We start from the raw sequence: 21,182 nt of genomic DNA on the forward strand, positions 1-21,182 counted from the left end.
CTTTTCGTCATACATACACTACTATATTTTTCGACTTTCATGTAGATTTTTTTTTTATCTTTTCTGTTAATTTAAAAAAGAAGATGTGGTATAATTGTTAATGAGACGGTTACATGCCATTATTCCGAAAAGATAAAAAAAAATCTACATGAAAGTTGAAAAATATACTAGTGTATGTATGACGAAAAGAGGGCTCCAGAAAGGTTATCCTAAGATCAAATGGTAACTTTTAGAAATTTCTTAAGTTAACCAGGCCATATAAGGCATATTATACAGTTAACAGTGACACCAATAAAATTCAAACTTGATCTCTGTGTATACATGTTTCATAAGATTTGATTGAGGCAAACCAAAATTATAAAATAGAAACCAGCTTTGTGACAACTAATGTACTGACGAACATGGGTTAAACCTACTACAACTACCCCCCCCCCCCCTTGCGCCCCAAAAAAAAGTAAAAATTGCGGCACGAAAGTGTTTATTTTAGTTTTCCCCCTTGAACCTTGAATCGATCAAATGTGTGCACCAAAAGACTGGGACATTGGAAATTTACTTTTTTTTATTCCACATGGGACACTGAAGTCTTGTATTCATGAATGTTTACAACTTGTTGGGACTAGAAAACATTGATAATTACAAAGAAAAATATTAAGATTGGTATGTACTGCGCTGTTTCTAGTGTTGCAGTTAATTGAATGTGTGGAATTTGTATTCAAATTATTACTGTTATTAATCTTGTATTTATGCAGACATTCTCAGCTTAGTGGTTTCATTCCAAATCTCGGGATTAATGCAGTCTTTTGTAAAGGTTACAGAGACAGATACAGAAAATAAGGGCGTAATTCATGTAAAGGTTAAAAAAAACGTTGAGAGAAGTAAAACATTTTTTTTGAAGATTCATCCTAAAAAAATGATAACTCTATTTACCGGTTTACTATCTTAAAGGAGAGGAGGGGGATTTCAGAAGGATAAGAAGCGTTATGTGCTTCAGCTGAACTACCCTCCCTAAAACACACACACACAACAAGATATTATGTTATCGGAATCTCGAACTTGTGAGATATATGTAGAGCGACCCATAGTAAGAAATGATTCCTTATTGATACAATTATATTGCTTGATAATTCTGATTTGGTACTTTTGCCGGTAATAGCATAATTATTCTACCGTGATTAGCACAATTCCAACTTAGCAGATGTATTTCATTATACTGGAATTCCGATATAAGCTATCACCCATTGCCTATTATTATTTTTAAAATCACCACTAACTTAAAATGTGTTCAATTTGCCTGTCCGTCTTTATCCACCCGTCCATCACACTTCAGTTTCAGTTTAGAAATGTTTTGACCAAATGATTCTATTAATGGTTTGTTAATATTATGTTACGGATCAATTTTGTGATTTATGCTGGTGGAATAACATCTCATCTGCCATAAGAAATTAAGAATTTTCTTACATTTGTTAGGGCCATATATCTCTTGCCTTTCCATAAGCCAGGTTGACCCGGCTATTGCAATCCCATGAAGGTCATCATCTGTCAACCTTAAACCAAATGCTCCACAGGGCACAGCTTTATACGACCGCAGAGTTCGAAACCCTGAACAGTTGGGGCAAGTATGGACACAAAATTCAAGCTTGATACAGCTCTGCATTTGGATTGCGATTAAATAGTTGACAAAACATAGTTTTCTGACATAGAATAAATGTGGTCTGAGAACTTGAACTCAAAAACTTAAAAATTGGACATTTACCTATTATGGTCCAATATCCAAAATCTAAATACATGATTAGATTCAGCATATCAAAGAACCCCCAAGAATTCAGTTTTTGTTAGAATCAAACTAAGTTTAATTTTGGACCCTTTGGACCTTAATGTAGACCAATTTGAAAACGGGACCAAAAATTAAGAATCTACATTCACAGTTAAGATTCGACATATTAAAGAACCCCAATTATTAAATTTTTGACGAAATCAAACAAAGTTAAATTTTGACCCTTTTGGTCCCTAATTACTAAACTGTTGGAACCAAAACTCCCAAAATCAATCCTAAACTTCCTTTATGATCATAAACCTTGTGTTGAAATTTCATAGATTTCTATTTACTTATACTAAAGTTATGGTGCGAAAACCAAGAAAAATGCTTAATTGGGCCCCTTTTTGGTCCCTAATTCCTAAACTTTTGGGACCAAAACTCCCAAAATCAATCCCAACCTTGTTTTTGTGTTCTTGAACATTGTGTTTGAATTTTATAGATTTCTATTTACTTATACTGAAGTTATTGTGTGTAAACCAAGAAAAATGTCTAAATGGGCCCTTTTTTTGGCTCCTAATTCCTAAACTATAGAGACCAAAACTCTCAAAATCAATCCCAACCTTCTTTTTGTGGTAAATAACCGTGTGTTTAAATTTCATAGATTTCTATTAACTAACAATAAAGTTAAAGTGCGAAAACCAATGTTTTTTTCGGACCACGAAACGCAATTATCTTTTCAAGTATCTACTTGTATGCAACATTTGATAAAAATCAACTTACCCCCTCCCCCCTTTTTCCAAGGCCCCCCCCCCCAACCCTAATGTTTCATGACATATAACATTTATTGAACAATCTGAAGAAAAAATCCCAGACGAGACTGTGAGTGAAGCAAAGAAAAAAGTCATATTCCAATTTGAACCCTTTATTTATCTATTTTTTTCACATAAATTTCTATTTATGCAGTTTTTTAGTGGATGTTGCTATGGATAATATGTCTGTTCGTGGTAACTATTGAAGTCAACAACACTTAACGATTGTAGTTTAAAGTTTGCGTTAGCTTTTATGTATTTTTCTTATCAGTTATGAAAAATTCAGGACATTTAAGCTCTTAAACTGCAATATTCTGCAAATGAAAACTCCGTTTCCAAGGAAAAAATCGGTTGCTATGGTGATAAAACAAAAAAAAATCCCACACATTTTTCTATTAAATTTGGTAAAGTAGTATCCAAACTTTATAACTACAGTGCTAACTATTCTGTACACATTTGCACTTTTCTGAAAAACACCAGAGAAAATAGGGTAATTCAGCAAAAATCCCAATTTCAGAAAAGTTGAAAAAATGCATTTTTTCACAAAATTTTACAAAAAAAATACAAATTTGGTTGACACGTAATCTTCACTAAATTGAAGCTTAAACCAAGTTCTATCAATGTTGCATATGAAAATTGATGAAAAATGCATTATTCTATTCATAAGCAGGCTCTGAAATGTGGTGATTTAGTTGATTTTTGATAGATTTTACAACGCTTAACAACCAAAAAATTGTGTGGTTGTTACCATGGCAACCACTCATAATTTCCCACTAAATATTATTTTTTGAGCATATTTCATGTATTGCTTCTACTAGGCCAATTATAGATAAAATCTGAAACCCCCCATGTATCACATGTATATGGCACACTGCCTGGTTCTTATAAAGAGCTGTACTTAAATCTTTACACACTTCTTTGTTATATCAATCTAAAGATCTGTATACTCTTTGGTTTTGATTCAAAATTTTATTTTAGTGATATTTAGTTTTTTCGAGAAAAAAAGGGGGGGGGGTCATTTGTCCGTCCGTATCTCAAAAACAATATATGGTTATTGCTTAAAACTTTCTCAGAAACTATTTATGATTTTTTCATAAAACTTTCACACAAGCGGACGGGCGTATTATGCGCTCATGGCACAGCTGTTTATTGTTTAATTAATACTGTAAAATGATTAATCAGTCTAGATTTCGTTGATTTTGCAATTTCCCGTATATTTTATGCAACAATTCGTTTTTTATAAAGATATTATTCGCTCGTATTTATGTGTACTATATTATTGTTTATATCAACGACATCAACGTGATTCTCTACCGTGGAGTTGACCAGTCATTTTGAAATTTTGAAATTCAAATTTCAGAAACACATTGCAGAGGCTGAGGATGACAAGCATGACGCCTTCATAGTGACCAAGGATAGATCAAGGACGTATTGACTCCTATATAACAATTCCACCATTTAACTGATATTTTATGGAGAATTAAAATTTTGGCCCTGATGTTTGCCTTAAAAACATTCAGCGTACCTTAATTGAAAACAAAAATCTTGCTCACTTTTTTACATAAAGAAAAAAGAATGCAACAAAATTATTTAGCATTAACGTTCGGATGAATCAAACTTAAACAAGAGTGCGGAAACGAAAATGGGACGAAAGAAGGACAAATACGGACGATACTAGTACTAGTACGACGAACGAACGGTCAAGGGTAACACATAATGCCCCCGTTGCCTACGGGGGGGGGGGGGTATAAAAGTATAGTATATTGCAAAGTGCAGTTTGACATTTATGATTATAAAAGTACTAATAATGAAGTTTTTTTGGTTAAAAAATAATTTAAAGTAAAGTGAATTTCACATTATTTGTGGTTATATTTATTCATCATATTGTACTATACATGCGTAATAATTAATGGCTTTCTACGTATTTCAAGGTTATGACCCGTGTAAGATACTAAATTGCATAACATACAAAAAAATACGTTTACATGCTACTTGTATTAATGGGATGAATCACATAAAGGTGCGCCATCTGTTAGCAGACAACTAAATCGAAGAGTGGATTAGTTTACAACGCTCGATCGAACACATAAGAGGTAAGTACACTTCTACCTACACACGGCTAATGTAATAAAAATACCTTAGAAACGTGTTTACCTATAATAGTTTTAAAATACATAAATGTACTATCTATTTGTATTTTTTACAGAATCAGCAGTATGTCTTATAGTATAAATCGCATCGTAAGTATACAATTAATTGTATTCAGAGCAGACTATAGTTATCTTCTTAGTCGGTGTAGGGTATTGGCAACTAAACAAGATATATATACAGCCTTAGGTTTAATCATTTTGCTTGTTTATACTACTAGGCCTTAACAACTTTGGTTAAAAAACATTACTACTGCAAACGTATATTTCTTCCTGGTTGTGGTAGTTTCATACTTACAAATATATTTCTAATTCGATTTTTATATTGTGATAATCGATGTATCTATATTAGAAGGTTTAATACGTAGATATTCGATAGGACTAAAAGTCAATTCGAATACACTTTAGGATTTCAAATTTCAGAAAAATCAGAAATGGGTTTAAATTATTTCATAACATGAAGAAGTTGGGTATACGCAAATGAGACAGAAATCTAACGACAAGCGGTTAAGAAAATAAATGTCGTGTAACTGTACAAATATTTAATATGCCTAATGAATAAACCAGAGACCAATATTTCAATAACCAACTTAATTCAAGTCGATGACTGCCACATAACTAGTGCGACCGACTTATATGAACCAACTGCCTATTCAAATGTATCAAAGGAAACCTGCTGATGACCAAGAAAGCTGTCAGAATTTTAAAACAGTATATGTATGTCGTGTTCAAAATACAACTTCGCTCTTTTACTTCTTTTTTTTCTTTCATTTGTAGATAACCCCATCAACATTGCAAATCCCTGGGGGTTTACGCCCTGGAAAACAGATCCTGCTTCGTGGTAGAGTAACTCATAATCATGATTAGTAAGTGAATCAATTTTGAGAAAATGGAGATAGTTAAGTAAGAGTAAAATGTGATGTAGGACATACGTCAATGAGATAACAACCCAACGGCACAAAAATTAAATCAAGTGGCAGACATTCGGTTATGGACAATAAACGAGCGTCTATAACATATACAAGTCCAGAAAGTTGTAGGTAAACATATAACTAAACCCCAGTTTATTCATAGTATATCAATTAAAGCAAATCCTTATCCTTCCTTTTTTGTAGGTTTCATGATGAGTAGTTTTAGTTTTCTGTGTAACATGTTTTGTTGTTTATCTTTGCGTCGTTTTCCTTTTAGTCATCGTGTTGTCTGGTTTTATCGGACTTAAATTTTTTTCCCTTTTTACTCTTTCATGATGAAAAGTGCGTTATCGTGATCGGAAGACCACACAAAGGACAGTTGCATCGACAATGTTTAACTGTTTATAAAAGGTCAATTATTTATCACGACAATGACTTTATCATACAAGTTACTACCGTGTTTATTTCATTGACGAAACCAAGAACCTTAGACAAAATTCAAAGTGTGTACTGAAAATGACCATGAATAACAGCAATATAAGAATCATGAGTGAGTTGTCCGAGTTCTTTTCAATCCCATTTACTACAAACATTATCCAGTCTAACTCAGTATGCTCACATAAACAACTGCTGATTCGCTGTATAAAAAAGGGGTACATCTAAATCACAAGCAGACATTAACCTGTTGATTTTTGTTTACTGCAAAGAATGACACATGACCACGTTTGCATCAAAGAAATAGTCGAATTTATATTTGATTTCAAATTGAGTAATATAGTTACGCATTTCGCAATATGATGTCTTTTGTCAAAATAGGTGGGGTTTATTGAATTACCGTCAGCTATTCATTCATAAATCTTACAGGATGTGCGGTTTTCCTTGAATAATAATATAGACATGCTTTTAAAATAGTTTACCTGGTTATTAAAGCAAATTTTTATTACGATATTATCATGACTGCAACTCCGGATAAGAGATGCGAGGCACAATCTTCTTACATATTCTCATGTTTTCAGACAAAAATTATGTACCTGTTCTTTTTTGTTCAAATTATTAAACATTTACCAGTCTGCTGATTTTTTTTAATTACCAGACTTTCTCTGTAGACTATTTTTTAGGACAATCAAGTATTTTAGTTAGTTCCTCGTGGAATGCACGCATTTTTTAATTTTGATATTATCAGTATTTTCTTCATTTATCAGTTTTTGCATAAATGTGAGAGAAGCCGATGGTGGTGGTAACATACTGTTCCATTTTAATCCTCGCCAAGAAGATGAAGTGGTGGTAAGAAACACATTTTCAGGAGGAGAATGGGGAGAAGAAGAAAGGGATAAACCACATTTCCCATTTGGATCTGGAAAATCTTTTCTACTCAGAATAGAGATTGCCGAAGATGGCTATCATACTTACGTTCAAGGAAAACCGTTCATTAACTATAGTCATAGGATAGATCCCAGCAAGGGAATGTTTTTAGAGTTGTCAGAAGGAGCAGAGTATTATGATGTTACCTTCCAAGATAAGGATGCAAGTACACATATATAAGGAATACAAAATAATCTTGTATATAATCACACGGTTTGATTTGTAAAAAAGTAAAAATTTGAATAACAAAAGAAAATAAAAAAAGATGGAAAGAAAAATATTGTTCAAGATATAAAACTTCCAAAATTAGAGTAAATACAAACTACTTTGAAATACAAATATAGAAACAATGCAAATTAACTCTACTGTATACATGCGTAATTGTTACTTTTTTTAATTATAAAAATGGTCTTTGTTTGTTTGTTCTTTAAAACAGGACACTCCTTACCGAACAGAAATACCAGGGAGAATGCAAATTGGCAAAGCTGTCCGTCTCCGAGGTGCAACTCGAGGTTCTGAAGGGTAAAATATTTATCTACTAGTAATTTATTATTCACGGATATGTCGCCGCGATATAGCCTTTTTGTTCTGATGGGGCGTAAAGCAATCACCAATCAATTTATTATTACTATATAAGTGTAGACAATAATTAGACTCTCTAGAACTTGTCGTCTATTATTTTATCTTGTGTATAGCATATCTGTATCACATATGCTTATAGAATATGGTATACTGGTTGTTGATGTTGATGCTCTCAAGGTGCAGATCAATATCATGACAAATCATTTGGTATTTCGATTTTACCGTGGACGAACCAAACCTGTTGTATATTCTTCGATTTTTTTTATTATATTTTAAAACATTCTTTATTATAATTATTTAACATGCACATGTACATGCTATGAGAACACTGACCTGACATTAACATCAAAATAGAGTTCGAAAAGTTCAAGTCTCCAATGATAAACTACTGTTGCTACTATTTGCTTTATATTTATATTACTGATTTTTTTTATTTTTTATTAAGGTTCAATGTAAATTTTGCCTGTGACTGTGAAAACGAAAGCATAGCATTTCACTTCAATCCAAGACCATCAGACGGAACTGTAGTAATGAATGCTAACATAGGAGGTTGGGGAAATGAAGAAAGAGATTTTGAAGGAGATTTCCCATTTGACAATGATCAATATTTTGATATTATTTTTGTTTGCACTGCTGAGAAATATCACGTATGTTTCATGTCATTATTCATTATCAAATCGCATGAAGTAATTTTCTGCAGGGGTTCACAGTGTTGTAAAGTACACGAAACGTAGAAAATGATAATGCCATTTATTCCAAACTGCAGCTCTAACATTTCTTATGTATCCAATTGCTTTAGCAAACATTTTTATTAAAAACAAAAAAAATCCTACTTCAAGATAAAATATAAATATACACCTTTCATGTTTTTATATCTACCATAACCATTGCATTTTTAATTTTATCTGAACAAGATGTTTCAAAACTTGTAAATTGCATATCTTAAATCTGAAGATATTTTTTGTTCTCAGTCTAGTTATAAAAAAGAGCCTTGTTCGTCGTTTTAGTAATTACATTGGCATTGATACCGATGATGAATTGTTCAATGTTGGTTAGAGGTTTTATCAATCGATTCAGTTCCGTTGAGGACATAGCCAAATAATTGTCGATTTGATGGAACCAGAAACTCTTTCAGATTAGTTTAAAGGCTTGTCGTTACCTTGCAGGTTTATGTCAACGAAAATCATTTTGCCGATTTCAATCATCGACTAGATTTTGCAGATGCCACATATTTGCACATTCTAGGTGACGTAGATATTGCTGAGTTAGAGTTCTTGGAACCTGTTGTAAGTACTTCATTTAGATTTAAACAATAATCGATACTAATTGAAACACACTTATTTTTCCCCTGTTGAATTGAAATTCAATAAAGACATGTAAAAAAAAATTCCAAAAGAAATAACCTTTATAAACAAAATGCATTGCTTAAAGTCATAAGAAACCTCAAATCAAAAAAAATTAATGCATATGTTTTTTATAACTCAATGGATAGTTTTCATTATAAAACTTACGTACATTTACTATTTTCTGAAGAAAATTCTTTAATTTATTCATATTTAGAAGAAGTTTACTTTATTTTAATTGCTTGCTTCCAGCAACCAATTCCCCCCGACATATTTTCCGTATGCAAAGTGACCTCAGTGTGACCCATCTCGTAAAAATCCGGTGATCACAATACGCATGAATGTCCTTAAAATAAACTATTATCTGAATTCACATGTTAAACACGTGCTCTCTTTCCATGCTTTTTTGTTTTATTTTTTGTCGATTGTTGACAAACAGGTGACCATCGTTAAACTTCGGCTACAAAACACGAACTTTAATTACCTGCCATATTTTCACAACAACACTGACCGATTGAAAAAAAATTGACGATTATACGAAATTTAGACGAAAAAAATGATAAATTCGTGCACAGAAGACTAAGTTTATGATGTTTGTATACATTGGTTCAAGAATTGCAAGAACATAATTTTTCACCGGTCACTCGTTTCTTATGACTTTAACGTCATATGAAACGAGTGAGTGGTGAAACATAACGTTTATCCAATTCTTGAACCAATGCATGTATATATCACAAACTAAGTCTTCTGTGCACGATTTTATCATTATTTTCGCAAATATATCAAATAATCGTCATTTTTTTTTCTCTCTGTTTGTTATGATTTAACAAATATGGCTGCTCATTAAATGCCGTGTTTTGAAGCCGAGTTTTACCGATTGTCACCTTATAGTAAACAAATCACAAAAAGCATGGGTATTGAGCACGTGTTTAACATGTATAATCAGATATTTGTTTATTTCAATGACAGATCCATGCGTATTGCGATCACCGGATTTTTACGAGGAGGGTTACGCTCGGGTCACTATGCATACGGAAAATATGTCGGCGAATTGCTTCCTGGAAGCAAGTAATTAAAAATAAGTAAACTTCTTCTAAATGTGGACAAATTTAAGAATTTTCCTCAGAAAAAAGTATATGTACATAAGTTGTATAATGAAAACTATCCATTTAGTTATAAAAAAAACACATGCATATTTTTTTTTAATTTGAGGTTTCTTATGACTTTAAACTTTGCAGGCAGTTTCAAACACGATGGTAAACACAATTTCTTGAAAAAAATGCATTTTTAGTATACATGTACATTCATTAAGAATAAACGTTAAAAATATCTGATATTAATAATATCATTTTATTTTCGAATAGCAAAGACAAAGACAAGACAAAATATTTTATTTCCTCGGACACGAACGTGTACAAGAGGTATAGCGAAAGACTGTATTTCACAGAGTCATAACAGCAGATTTTTTTTTTATTTCAACAAATATATTTTATTTAGGATGACGACTTTGTAAAGGAGATTCCTTCAGGTCTTGAGAAAGGAGATGTATTGTTGTTCAGAGGATTCATGAGACCTGAGTCAGAATGGTATGTTATTACATGTATATGTCAGTTGATTTTCAGACAAGTTTAAGAAAAGAATACACTACATTTGGGAGCTATTTTTAAAAATTCCCATAACAGTGTGGACAACCACAATAGTTGTGTTGCTAAAAGTACCGAATCATGTACCTTCAACTTGTTTGTCATCGGTTATCGATAACAATGAGTTAAACCTCACTCAGTATGTCAAAGGCCTTTAGATTAAAAAAAATGATTTTCACTCAGAAAAGGATAACTAGTCTGTGCATAAAAATGTAAACGTTTTTGCTGCTAGTGGCGTTCCAGGTTTGAAACCCACCTTGCTGAAGATCATTTGAATGGGGACATATGGTTGGAACACTCCTTTTAAAAATGGATAGATCCCAAAAAAGTGTTTTCACAAAAACTAAGTATAGTAGTAGTTAGCATAATAGTTCCAGTTTCCGAAATAAATCAAACAAAACATTTTACTTTTTTCATAAAAGAATTTCATTAGAATTTCACAAGGCTTGGTCTAAATAACTTTTTGCTGTCCAATACCTGACAACTACAAAAAAGACCGTACAGCCAGTGCAGAGATATATTTTGTCTACTGGAAGTTGATCATGCATTAGTTCTAAAATCAAAGTTTAGTGAAAAATTAGACAATCGCAATTGTTAAATCTCTTTGACGTCTAACACATACATTGTAACTTTTAAAGTTATACATAAAAATGCTTATCAAAACATAACAAACACGCTAGTAAATAATGTTAAAGTATTTTATTTTAACAAAAAACACAAGATTTATTCGGATTCCTGTGCTAGTTTTTCGATTTATTTAATTTAGTCTTTGAAAATCTTTGGCGATCACGGGGTTTAAACGTCCATAATAAGTACGACGTAATAAGTGAGCGTTTCAGACGAACTTTTCACCTAATCTTCTTTCCGTTCTGACGTTGAAAATTTTTAAAAGACATTGCAAGGTTAATTTAAAACTACAAGTGATATTGAAGAAGAGATATTGGACGGAAAACAAACATTTTGTTCAAACACAAATTATCTAGCAATCAGCAAACCAACCAAAAACTGTTTGGGTGAGGCAGGTTGAATAAAATATTATGATTTGATAGATTTGTTTCATGCAATAATAAATTGTAACAAGTTTGAAAATTATACCTGAATTCTAAATTTGGTGTTAAGAATTAACCAGTTGCTTTACTATTCTAGGTTTGCCATAAACCTTCATTATGGTCTTACAACCGACTCTGATGTTGCCCTTCATTTCAATCCCCGGATCGATCAAGGTCAAGTGGTATTTAATAGTAGAACCGATGATTCTTGGGCCGAGGAAGAAAGAAAAGACATCCCTCAATGTATAGCCGATAGGAAACCGTTTGAAATCAAGATAGTCACCAAAAGCAAAAAATTCAAGGTAACTTATCTTCATAGATACTTTCACTTAATACGAGACACTTCTTATTACTGAATTGCATATAGTTGCATGCTTCTGAATTTTATAAAAAATAGTTGTTGATCATTTGAAAAAGAGAAGCGAAAGCTAAAAATGTGACATTCAATCTCATAAGTTAAGCAAATTAACTAATAACGCCATGACAACATAGAAAACTAAAGACTAAGCAACACAAACACTGCCGAAAACCGGGGTTGATGACAGGTGCTCCTGAAGCAGATTATATACCACATGTGTCGAGCATTCATATGATAGGAATATGAATATTTCACTTTTTTTATATACTGTTACTGTTCATTAAGATTTCATATGCTTGCTAACATTAATAATTATTTTCTCAATCATTTTCATACCTGAATTCCAGGTGTATGTAAATGGATCAAAAGTTAAAAAGTTTGAATCAAGAGGAGAAATTGAAAATATCAAAGGAATCAACGTTAATGCAGGAGCTTATATTTTCCAAGTCAAACTGGAGAGAAAATTGGTGAGTAATTCTGTAGATGTTGACCTTTGCTCGTGTACAGCTTATATGTATATCAATCGCTTTTATACTGTTTCATCATGCATTCAGCAGATCATAGCAGCCGTTGCATTGCTAAAGTCAGTACACACCAGGCAACAAGTCCAGTTCGGTAGATCACATTCGAGAAAAAAGGGATGGGATTGTACTTACGTCATTCGAAACAAATCGGCTATCATCTGTGAAACGGATATTCCGTAACGGTCAACAAACCCATGATGGCGTCCGTAAAATTAAAGAGGAGATGATTACATCTTCATCAATTGGAACTCTTGGTTTAGTAGCTTCCTTGTGGTCAGCAACCCTTAATCAAGAAAAGCAAACGGATAGCATATGGGTTTTTTCCGGCTTCCCTGCAAGATAAAAATGAAGTGACTAGTTTAAGCTAATATAGAAATAAATTAGTAAGTAAGGTATATCGTACCTAGTGTGTTGATCGTATAGATCTACAAATGGTTGATGATAAAACAGTCGAAATAATTTGTAAACCTATTTGATAGGAGAAACCAGTTTTAGAAAGAATTCCTGGAGGTATAAGACCTGGTTCCTGGATTGTTATTCATGGAATGCCAAAGAAAAAATGTGATAGGTAAGTGACTTTTTGAATTGCTGCTGAAAAGTTAACATCATAGAATATCCTCCTACAAGTTATCAGAAATAATAGAACTTTGTTGATATCATTTCATAATAATAAACGTTGTTCATTTCACTCCTAAAAGTAAAAGATACAAACAAATAAAAACACAGAGGATAGAAAAAAATATAAAAAGATCATGAGACAATAGAGACAATAATCCACTTGAAAATAAGAGACAAATTAAGATCGGTTTTCAGAGGATCAGGGAGATAATTAATTCATGCAACACATGTTGCGTTCATTGTGTCCTGTATCTGTTTAATGATGACGACATTGATTTTTAAACAGTCTAATGATATTTCTAATTATAGATTCCATATTAACTTGAAATGTGGAGATGACCCAGAGAGCAATGTAGCTTTTCACTTCAATCCTCGTTTTGGCGAAGAACATTGCACAGTGAGAAATACCTACGTGGAAGGAGACTGGCAAGAAGAAGAGAGAGAAGAGGATAGTTTCCCATTTGAGAAAAAAGACACATTCGAAGTTGTTATAAAAGTTATGGAGGAAAAGTTTATGGTAAAATACAGATAAAAAATATTTCTAAATGTGAATTATTATTTTAGAAAGTTTTTTGTAACGTTACCAGCTATTTAAAGTATTCAAAGATATCGTGCTTATAATTTATTAACTGGCGATACTGAAAAATATTTTAGTACTCAATGAAAACATTTTCAAAATACATTGGCCTTTATATTATATTATTATACAGAATTGCATAAGTTTGTTTTAAAAAGGCATAGTCATGCTATAGCAAATAAAGATATATATTACAATCATGACACAAAGATATACAACAGCAAAACAACAAACATGATATTATGTGAATTAATAATATGACATCTCATTTTCCATGCTGCTTTTAATAGAGATATAAGTACATCATTGTATAGTAGAATTTTATTGGCAGCTGTTAACATTGAACTAGTTTATATAGATATTTGGCCAATAACAGTAGTATTTTGGTAAATAATGTGACCTTACAGGTTGCATACGACCAAACTTAATCAACGATCATATTACTGCATAGAAATAACAATAAGTATTTTGAAGTATTGATATATCGACCAACTGTGGTATGTCATTGAAATGTCCCACAGTTATATTATTTGTTTCAGACATATGTAAATGGAGATCGTTATATAGACTTTAATCATCGACTACCATTAGATAGCATCTGTCATCTTGAAATGGATGGATTGGCAGAATTCTATGAAACTGAATTTTTATGATTAGGTTTAGTATTTCTATGGTAAAAGATCATTAAGAATCCTTTTAAACACAAATAACAAAAATATAAATTATAGAAAAAAAATAAAAGAAATTAAATTTAAATTCCCTGCAATCAATATGTACCTGATTCAAAAAGTATTAAAAAACCATATATATATACATAATATAGTTATCAAAAGTACCAGGGTTAAAAAAAACATTTGAAAAGTAAAATCACAAAAATACTGAACTCGGAAAATTCAAAAAGGAAAGTCCTTAACCAAATGGCAAAATCGAGAGCTCAAACACATCAAACGAATAGTCGAGACCATAAAACCAAATTGGCAACACCCAAAATTGTTTATTAATAGGTTTTCGGGTGGTCAAAAATCTAAGATTTATAGACACCATTTTTTGTGATTTGAAATTTAAAGTTGACAAATAATTAACTTGCTTAATAAAGATTTTTCAATTTATATAAAGTCATATTAAACGAGTGACTATAGTGAAAAATAATGTTTTTCCAATTCTTGATCCAATACATGTATATATCATAAACTTAGACTTCTGTGCACGATTTTATAATTTTACTCATCCATATTGTATACTCGTTCAAAAAAATTCTCGGTCTGTTATGATGAAAATATTGCAGCTAACTATTTGTCCTATTTTGAAGCCGTGGTTTTCTGATTGTCATCTTATAGTAAACAATCAACAAAGAGTTATGGATGTTGATTACGTGTATAAAATGCATAAAATAATATAATAGTTTATTTCAATGACATACGTATTGTGATCACCGGATTTTTACAAGAAAGGTCACGCAGCGTTCACTGCATACGGAAGGCTTGTTGACGAATTACTGGATACAAACATTTAAAAACAAGTATTTTTTTCTAAATTTGGACAAATTATAGAATTTTCTTTAGATACATGTATAATATGTATATACGTTTTATAATAAAAAAAACTTGCCATTTAGTTATAAAAAAACATGTGCATCATTTTTTTTCAATCTGAAGTTTCATATGACTTTAAATTATTAAAATTAAAACGAAAAAATAAGTAATACTAGTTATCAAAGGTACCAGGGTTATAATTTAATACGCCAGACACGAGTTTCGTGTACATAAGACTCATCAGTGAAACTCACGTCAAAATATTTATATAGCCAAACAAGTACAAAATTGAGGAGCACTGAGGACCCAAAATTCCCTAAAAGTTGTGCCAATTACGGCTTAGATTATCTATTCCTGGGATAAGAAAATCCTTTTTTTCCGAAAATTGTAAAGTTTTGTAACAGTAAATTTATTAAAATTCCTGTCAATACTGAAGTGCTGGCTACTGGGCTGGTGATACCCTCGGGAACGAAACTTCCACCAGCAATTGCATCGACCCTGTTGAGTTACCAAAATACCAGGATTATGATTTAATACGTAAGCTAGAGGTACTCTATTTTTTGGATTGCACACAGAAAATTTGATAGTGGGTACAAACAATATTCAAAGCAAAATAAAAAGGAAAGGTCAATAAAAACTGACAAAGTCGAGTGAACAATTAGAAGAATAACTTCCAAATTCCTGACTAGGTATAGGCATATTCCAGAGAAAATGTTGATTTAAACCTGGTTTATAAATAGCGAAACATCATACTTGTACAATGGACAATCAATACCCATTGAATGCTATGTTTTAGTACACAGAACTATGTGCAAACGTGTGGGTGTATATATTTATATTAGCAAATAGTTGCATTTATATTTGTGTGTCTTCCTAAACTTTTATCTGTTTCAGATGATGGAAAACATACCCTTTGATGACAGCTTTAATGTTCTGATACAAACGTTTTATAATTGACTACACTTTTGACTTTGTGATACATTGTTTACGTTATTATTATATACTACAAATACATGTTGAACTATTTGTTGAATACATTTAGTGGTGTTGATTAGCGTTATTATTCATTTTCCACGGATTGAATGTTAAAGTTTACTTTTATCTACATCCTCTGCCGTGTAATAGCCTCTATACACAAGTCATAGATCATGCTATATAATTGTTTTCTAAAAAAAATTTATGTTTTAAGGAGATTAATTATATGATATGAATATCTGTTCTATGATCAGAAGTACTAGTATATATATATATGAGTGTAATTTTAACTTGAAATATAAACTGTCAGGCTACCTTTAATTCTCTATTTGTTTGACATGAAGACATCTAGTGACTCTGTCTGTGGGGTGTCTGGTGGAAAGATCATCCAGCCGTTTCCTGTGTGCATTTATACGCGAGTGTGGTGCTTTGGTTCCATATGGAAGTATATGGCATCATTTGTTCCATTGCCGGAATGTATCGTCTTTCTTTATGTATCACAACCATGTAATTTTCTATTTTATTTTGTGTTCAGGTAAGTTTTGGTTAATCTTTTTAAAAGCCTTAACAAAACCAATCTAAGCTCATAAACCTATTTTAACATACAATCAATAAAAAATATATTAAAATCCACGAAATTTGTTTACATAATATATAAATGTACACGTTTCATAAAAAAATATAAAGTCAACAGTAGTAAACCTATGTGCAATCTCATTAATCCATTTAAATGATACAAATCAAGGTAAAAACAAGACGGGCGAAACCGCATGAACTCCAAAGGAGTGAAAACTGGGTGTCGATAGGGTAAGCGTCGATTAGAATAAATAAATAAAGATCGCATATTGAAAAAGATGTACAGATTTTCAACACAAAAGTTAACTAAAACAAAACATACAAACAGCAAAAACTCTGTCATACTCATCACAACAAAAAGCAATCATAACAAAATGTACATATGATCTTTTAACACCAGGAATATACATTTGTAACCAACAATGATAAATATGACCAAAGATTAAAAAATCGTATACTAGTAAGAACAGAACAACTTCAAACTGCATACTTTGTAGATAATCCTTAATGCTTGGTTCAAAATAAAACAGGCGTTTGAAGAAAAATAAAACAGTTAAAACAACACGTGATAAAGTGCATGCAACCGGTGCGCATTTTAGGTAATCCGAAAATCAGGAACTCTCAAAACCGAATATTCAAAAGCCAATGATGTTTAAGAGCCGAAACTGTTGAAAACTGCAAGACCAGAAAAACCATAGAAAAATATCATAATTCATCTAGGGTCAACTTAGATTGTAAATTTTAAAACTTATAAACTTATTAAAAGTTTTTTTTATCAAAATATACCAGGACATTGTCGATAATTATTCCGTATCAATAATACTAAAGGGTCTTGAAGTGTACATTCTATGTACTGAAGTTGTGTATCACGTGTTATAGTGTTCTTTTGTTTGTCCTTGTAAAACTTTACCTTAACTATAAGTGTCCATTTTTGGTAATATCACTTTGGCGTGGTTCGGTACATATCCCGACAATGTGTCGTTGTGCTGTCTTTGGTATTTTTTTGTAATCTTGTCTTTCTTTCCTGCTTATGGGCTTTGTTTGTATGAAATTTTGGTTTTCTTTGCTGACATATTTGTTTGTTTTTAGTGTTAAAGAGTTGAAGAGTATATCACAATGATGACTGCTGTGCCCCTATTTTTGATATATTTACTTTTTATATCTGTTTGTTTTGTTCACATATTATTGTCAGTATATTCGAAATTTATGGGACTGTTATACAATTGTGAGGTTTTTCTAGCTATAACACCAGATTTAATCCACCATTTTGTTCATAAGGAAATATCTGTACCAAGTCATGAACGTGATAGTTGTTTTCGATTCATCTGATGTATTTGAGCGGTTTTTTAATAAGAGACTTTCCGATTAGGATTTTTTGGAGTTTGGTATTTGTGTGATTTTACTATTTGTTATAAAACTTTCTGAAATGTGATGACTTTTGATTCCGAGAAGTGAAGTATTTTCTGATAAGCAATTGAGTTGCAAAATATGGGCGAAAAATATCAGAGGGACGGTAAAACTCATAACTATCATAGATCGAAAACACACGGACAACGCCATGGCCAAGAAAGATAAAAACAAACTGACAAATAATAGTACATGAGACACAACATAGTAAATTACAAGAACACAGCAACACGAACTCTACCAAAAACTGTAAAATGCTTTTATAAACTCTATTGAAACTAAAGGCGGAAGGGCTGTCGAGTATTTACTGTCGGTGTGATGGGAATATTCGTCAAATAAAAACTTGTAAAAATAATTTTGAAATAATGAAGGCCGTACGGTGACCTATAGTAGTTAATGTCTGTGTCATTTTGGTCTCTTTTAAACAGCTGTCTCGTTGGCATTCATACCACATCTTTTTTTATATTGAGACTAACCAACAAGTCAGTGGGATGCATTTACGTTTTATTTTTAACATCATACTCTACAGAGATACCAATTCCTTATGCTTTCATTTGATAACAAAATTACCTAAGTATTTTACAAATTGAAAAAAATACAGCTATCTAAAGGGACTATATTGTTCAAAACATGTATTACTGTATTGTGTGTTCTTTCTGAACGGGTCCTGATAAGAAGTTATATAACTTTTAGCGAGGAATAAATCGTACTTTGTAAAAACTTACTCTAATTGAAACAAAAATTCCTTGAAACTTACATTATAAAGATGCTTGATTTCTTGACTGACAACATATTTGTTACGTTTGATGGCCGTGTTTTCAATAAGACAATCCGCATTTTCCATGGGAACCAAATGTGCTCCTTTTCTTGTCGACTTGTTCCTTTATTTATAAGTGGCTGGCTTTATACAGGAGCTTTTGAGGAAGAATAAAAAGAGTCCAGCTTTATCTTCACGTTCCGCTATTTCGAATAATACGATATTCAGGGCTTTGATTTCCCTTTATTACTTCCTTGATAATGGGTTGCTGCTTAGAAGGAATGTATTTAACTAGGAGTTTCAAGTGTTGTAGTTGAAATTTTATGGACACCATCAATTTAATTAATTATTGAAAATGTTTCAGATGACGACAGTGATGTTGCAATTGTAGTAACCACAATCCAGTCCTCTTTCTTGAAACGTCTTATGAAATTATATATCACCATGTTTGTACTAACATGAACAACACAACGGATGCCACATGTGAAAAATCTCCATACACTCATCAGGCATCGGAGGCTATTGCTCTTTAGGTTTTTTGCCATGGCACTGGCTTGTTACGACTTATACGTTTGAATATCCCTATATAGATGACGTTCTTTCACTAAATAATTCAACATTTGGTGACTGTTGAACGCATCTATCCAATCGAACTAGAGATAAAGGATACAATAGATATAGTTAATTCAGCCTCATATCTTGACTTACATCTAGAAATTGACAATGAGGGTTATTTAAAAACAAAAGAGATGATTTCCGTTTTTCAATTTTGAACTTTCCATTTTTAACTTTCCATTTCTAAGTAGCACCTGCATACGGGGAATATATCTCCCAATTGATACGATATTCACGTGCTTGCATTTACTATCAAGATTTTCTTGATAGAGGGTTGCTGCTCACAAGGAAGCTATTAAACCAAAAGTTCCAAGTAGTGAAGTTGAAATCATCCCTTTGTAAATTTTACGGACGCCATCACGATATGGTTGACCGTTATGGAATAACCGTTTTACAAATGATATCGAATATGTTCCTGACGTCGTAACTACAATCCCCTTCCCTTTCATGAATGTGACCTACCAAATTATACGTTTTACTGAATTTGTTAAAACATAAGCAACACGATGGGTGCCACATGTGGAGCAGGATCTGCTTACCCTTCCGGAGCACCTGAGATCACCCCTAGTTTTTGGTGGGGTTCGTGTTGTTTTCTTTGGGTTTCTATGTTGTGTCATGTGTACTATTGTTTATCTGTTTGTCTTTTTCATTTTTAGTCATGGCATTGTCAGTTTGTTTTAGATTTATGAGTTTGACTGTCCCTCTGGTATCTTTCACCTCTCTTTTGTACAGTAAACAAACAAGTGATCATACGCTGAAATGTTTCTCTTTCTTTACCAACCATTCATTTTATGTTGATGGTCCTAGATATTAAGCTTTACTACCAGTATCACATAAACTTAACATGATCCTAGAAAATGAGGCCAAGATCAGATAAACCAATCAAGAAATACGTGTATATCTTATAATCATGCAATACACCAAATATAATTGAACTATTGCTTATAGTTTCACCTAACCAAAAAAAACTAAACATTGAACAATGCACCATGAAAATGAGACCTAGGTCAGTTGAACCATGCCAGACAGACATGTACACCTCACAATCGATCTAGGCATGATATTATTTAGCAATATACTTTTAACTCTACTTTCCGCTTTAAAGATGATGTTCTTTCACTAAATAATTTAAAATTTGGGGACTATGTGGAACACATCTATCCCATTGAACTTGAGATAAAGGATACTACAGATACAGTTAAGTCGGCTTCATATCTTGACTAACATCTAGAAATTGACAATCAGGGTCGGTCGAATACAAAACTTTAGGACAAAAGAGATGATTTCAGCTTTCCAATTGTGAACTTTTCATTTTTAAGTAGCGACATTCCAGCAGCACCTGCATACGGGGTATATATCTCCCAATTGGTACGATAGTCCCATGCTTGCATTTCCTATCATGATTTTCTTGATAGAAGGTTGCTGCTCACAAGGAAGCTATTAAACCAAGACTTTCAAATGGTGCAGTTGAAATCATCCCTTCGTAAATTTTACGCCATCACGAGTTGGTTGACCGTTATGGAATAACTGTTTCACAAATGATATCGGATATGTTCCTTACGTCGTAACTACAATCCCCTTTCCTTTCATGAATGTGACCTACCGGATTTGATATCACATAAGCAACACGACAGGTGCCAC

General features: G+C 32.2%; 1 protein-coding gene across 2 annotated transcripts; it reads left to right on the plus strand.

The window, feature by feature from the left end:
* The first annotated feature begins 4,535 nt into the window (after nucleotides 1-4,535).
* Nucleotides 4,536-16,260, plus strand: LOC134710394 (uncharacterized). 2 transcript variants are annotated; one of them, XM_063570750.1, is made up of 14 exons: nucleotides 4,536-4,658; nucleotides 4,772-4,805; nucleotides 5,490-5,578; nucleotides 6,826-7,147; nucleotides 7,422-7,507; nucleotides 8,013-8,214; nucleotides 8,734-8,853; nucleotides 10,408-10,496; nucleotides 11,700-11,904; nucleotides 12,308-12,427; nucleotides 12,964-13,052; nucleotides 13,412-13,619; nucleotides 14,219-14,336; nucleotides 16,106-16,260. In XM_063570750.1, the coding sequence occupies exons 2-13, from the start codon at nucleotides 4,782-4,784 to the stop codon at nucleotides 14,330-14,332; spliced, it is 1,668 nt and encodes a 555-aa protein (XP_063426820.1). In that variant the 5' UTR covers nucleotides 4,536-4,658; nucleotides 4,772-4,781; the 3' UTR covers nucleotides 14,333-14,336; nucleotides 16,106-16,260. The 2 variants fall into 2 exon arrangements, with proteins under 2 accessions (XP_063426820.1, XP_063426819.1); XM_063570749.1 differs by having other exon boundaries at nucleotides 4,537-4,658; nucleotides 14,219-14,352.
* The last annotated feature ends 4,922 nt before the right edge of the window (nucleotides 16,261-21,182 follow it).

Source organism: Mytilus trossulus, chromosome 3 (genome assembly GCF_036588685.1).
Source record: "Mytilus trossulus isolate FHL-02 chromosome 3, PNRI_Mtr1.1.1.hap1, whole genome shotgun sequence".
Lineage (NCBI taxonomy): Eukaryota > Metazoa > Mollusca > Bivalvia > Mytilida > Mytilidae > Mytilus > Mytilus trossulus.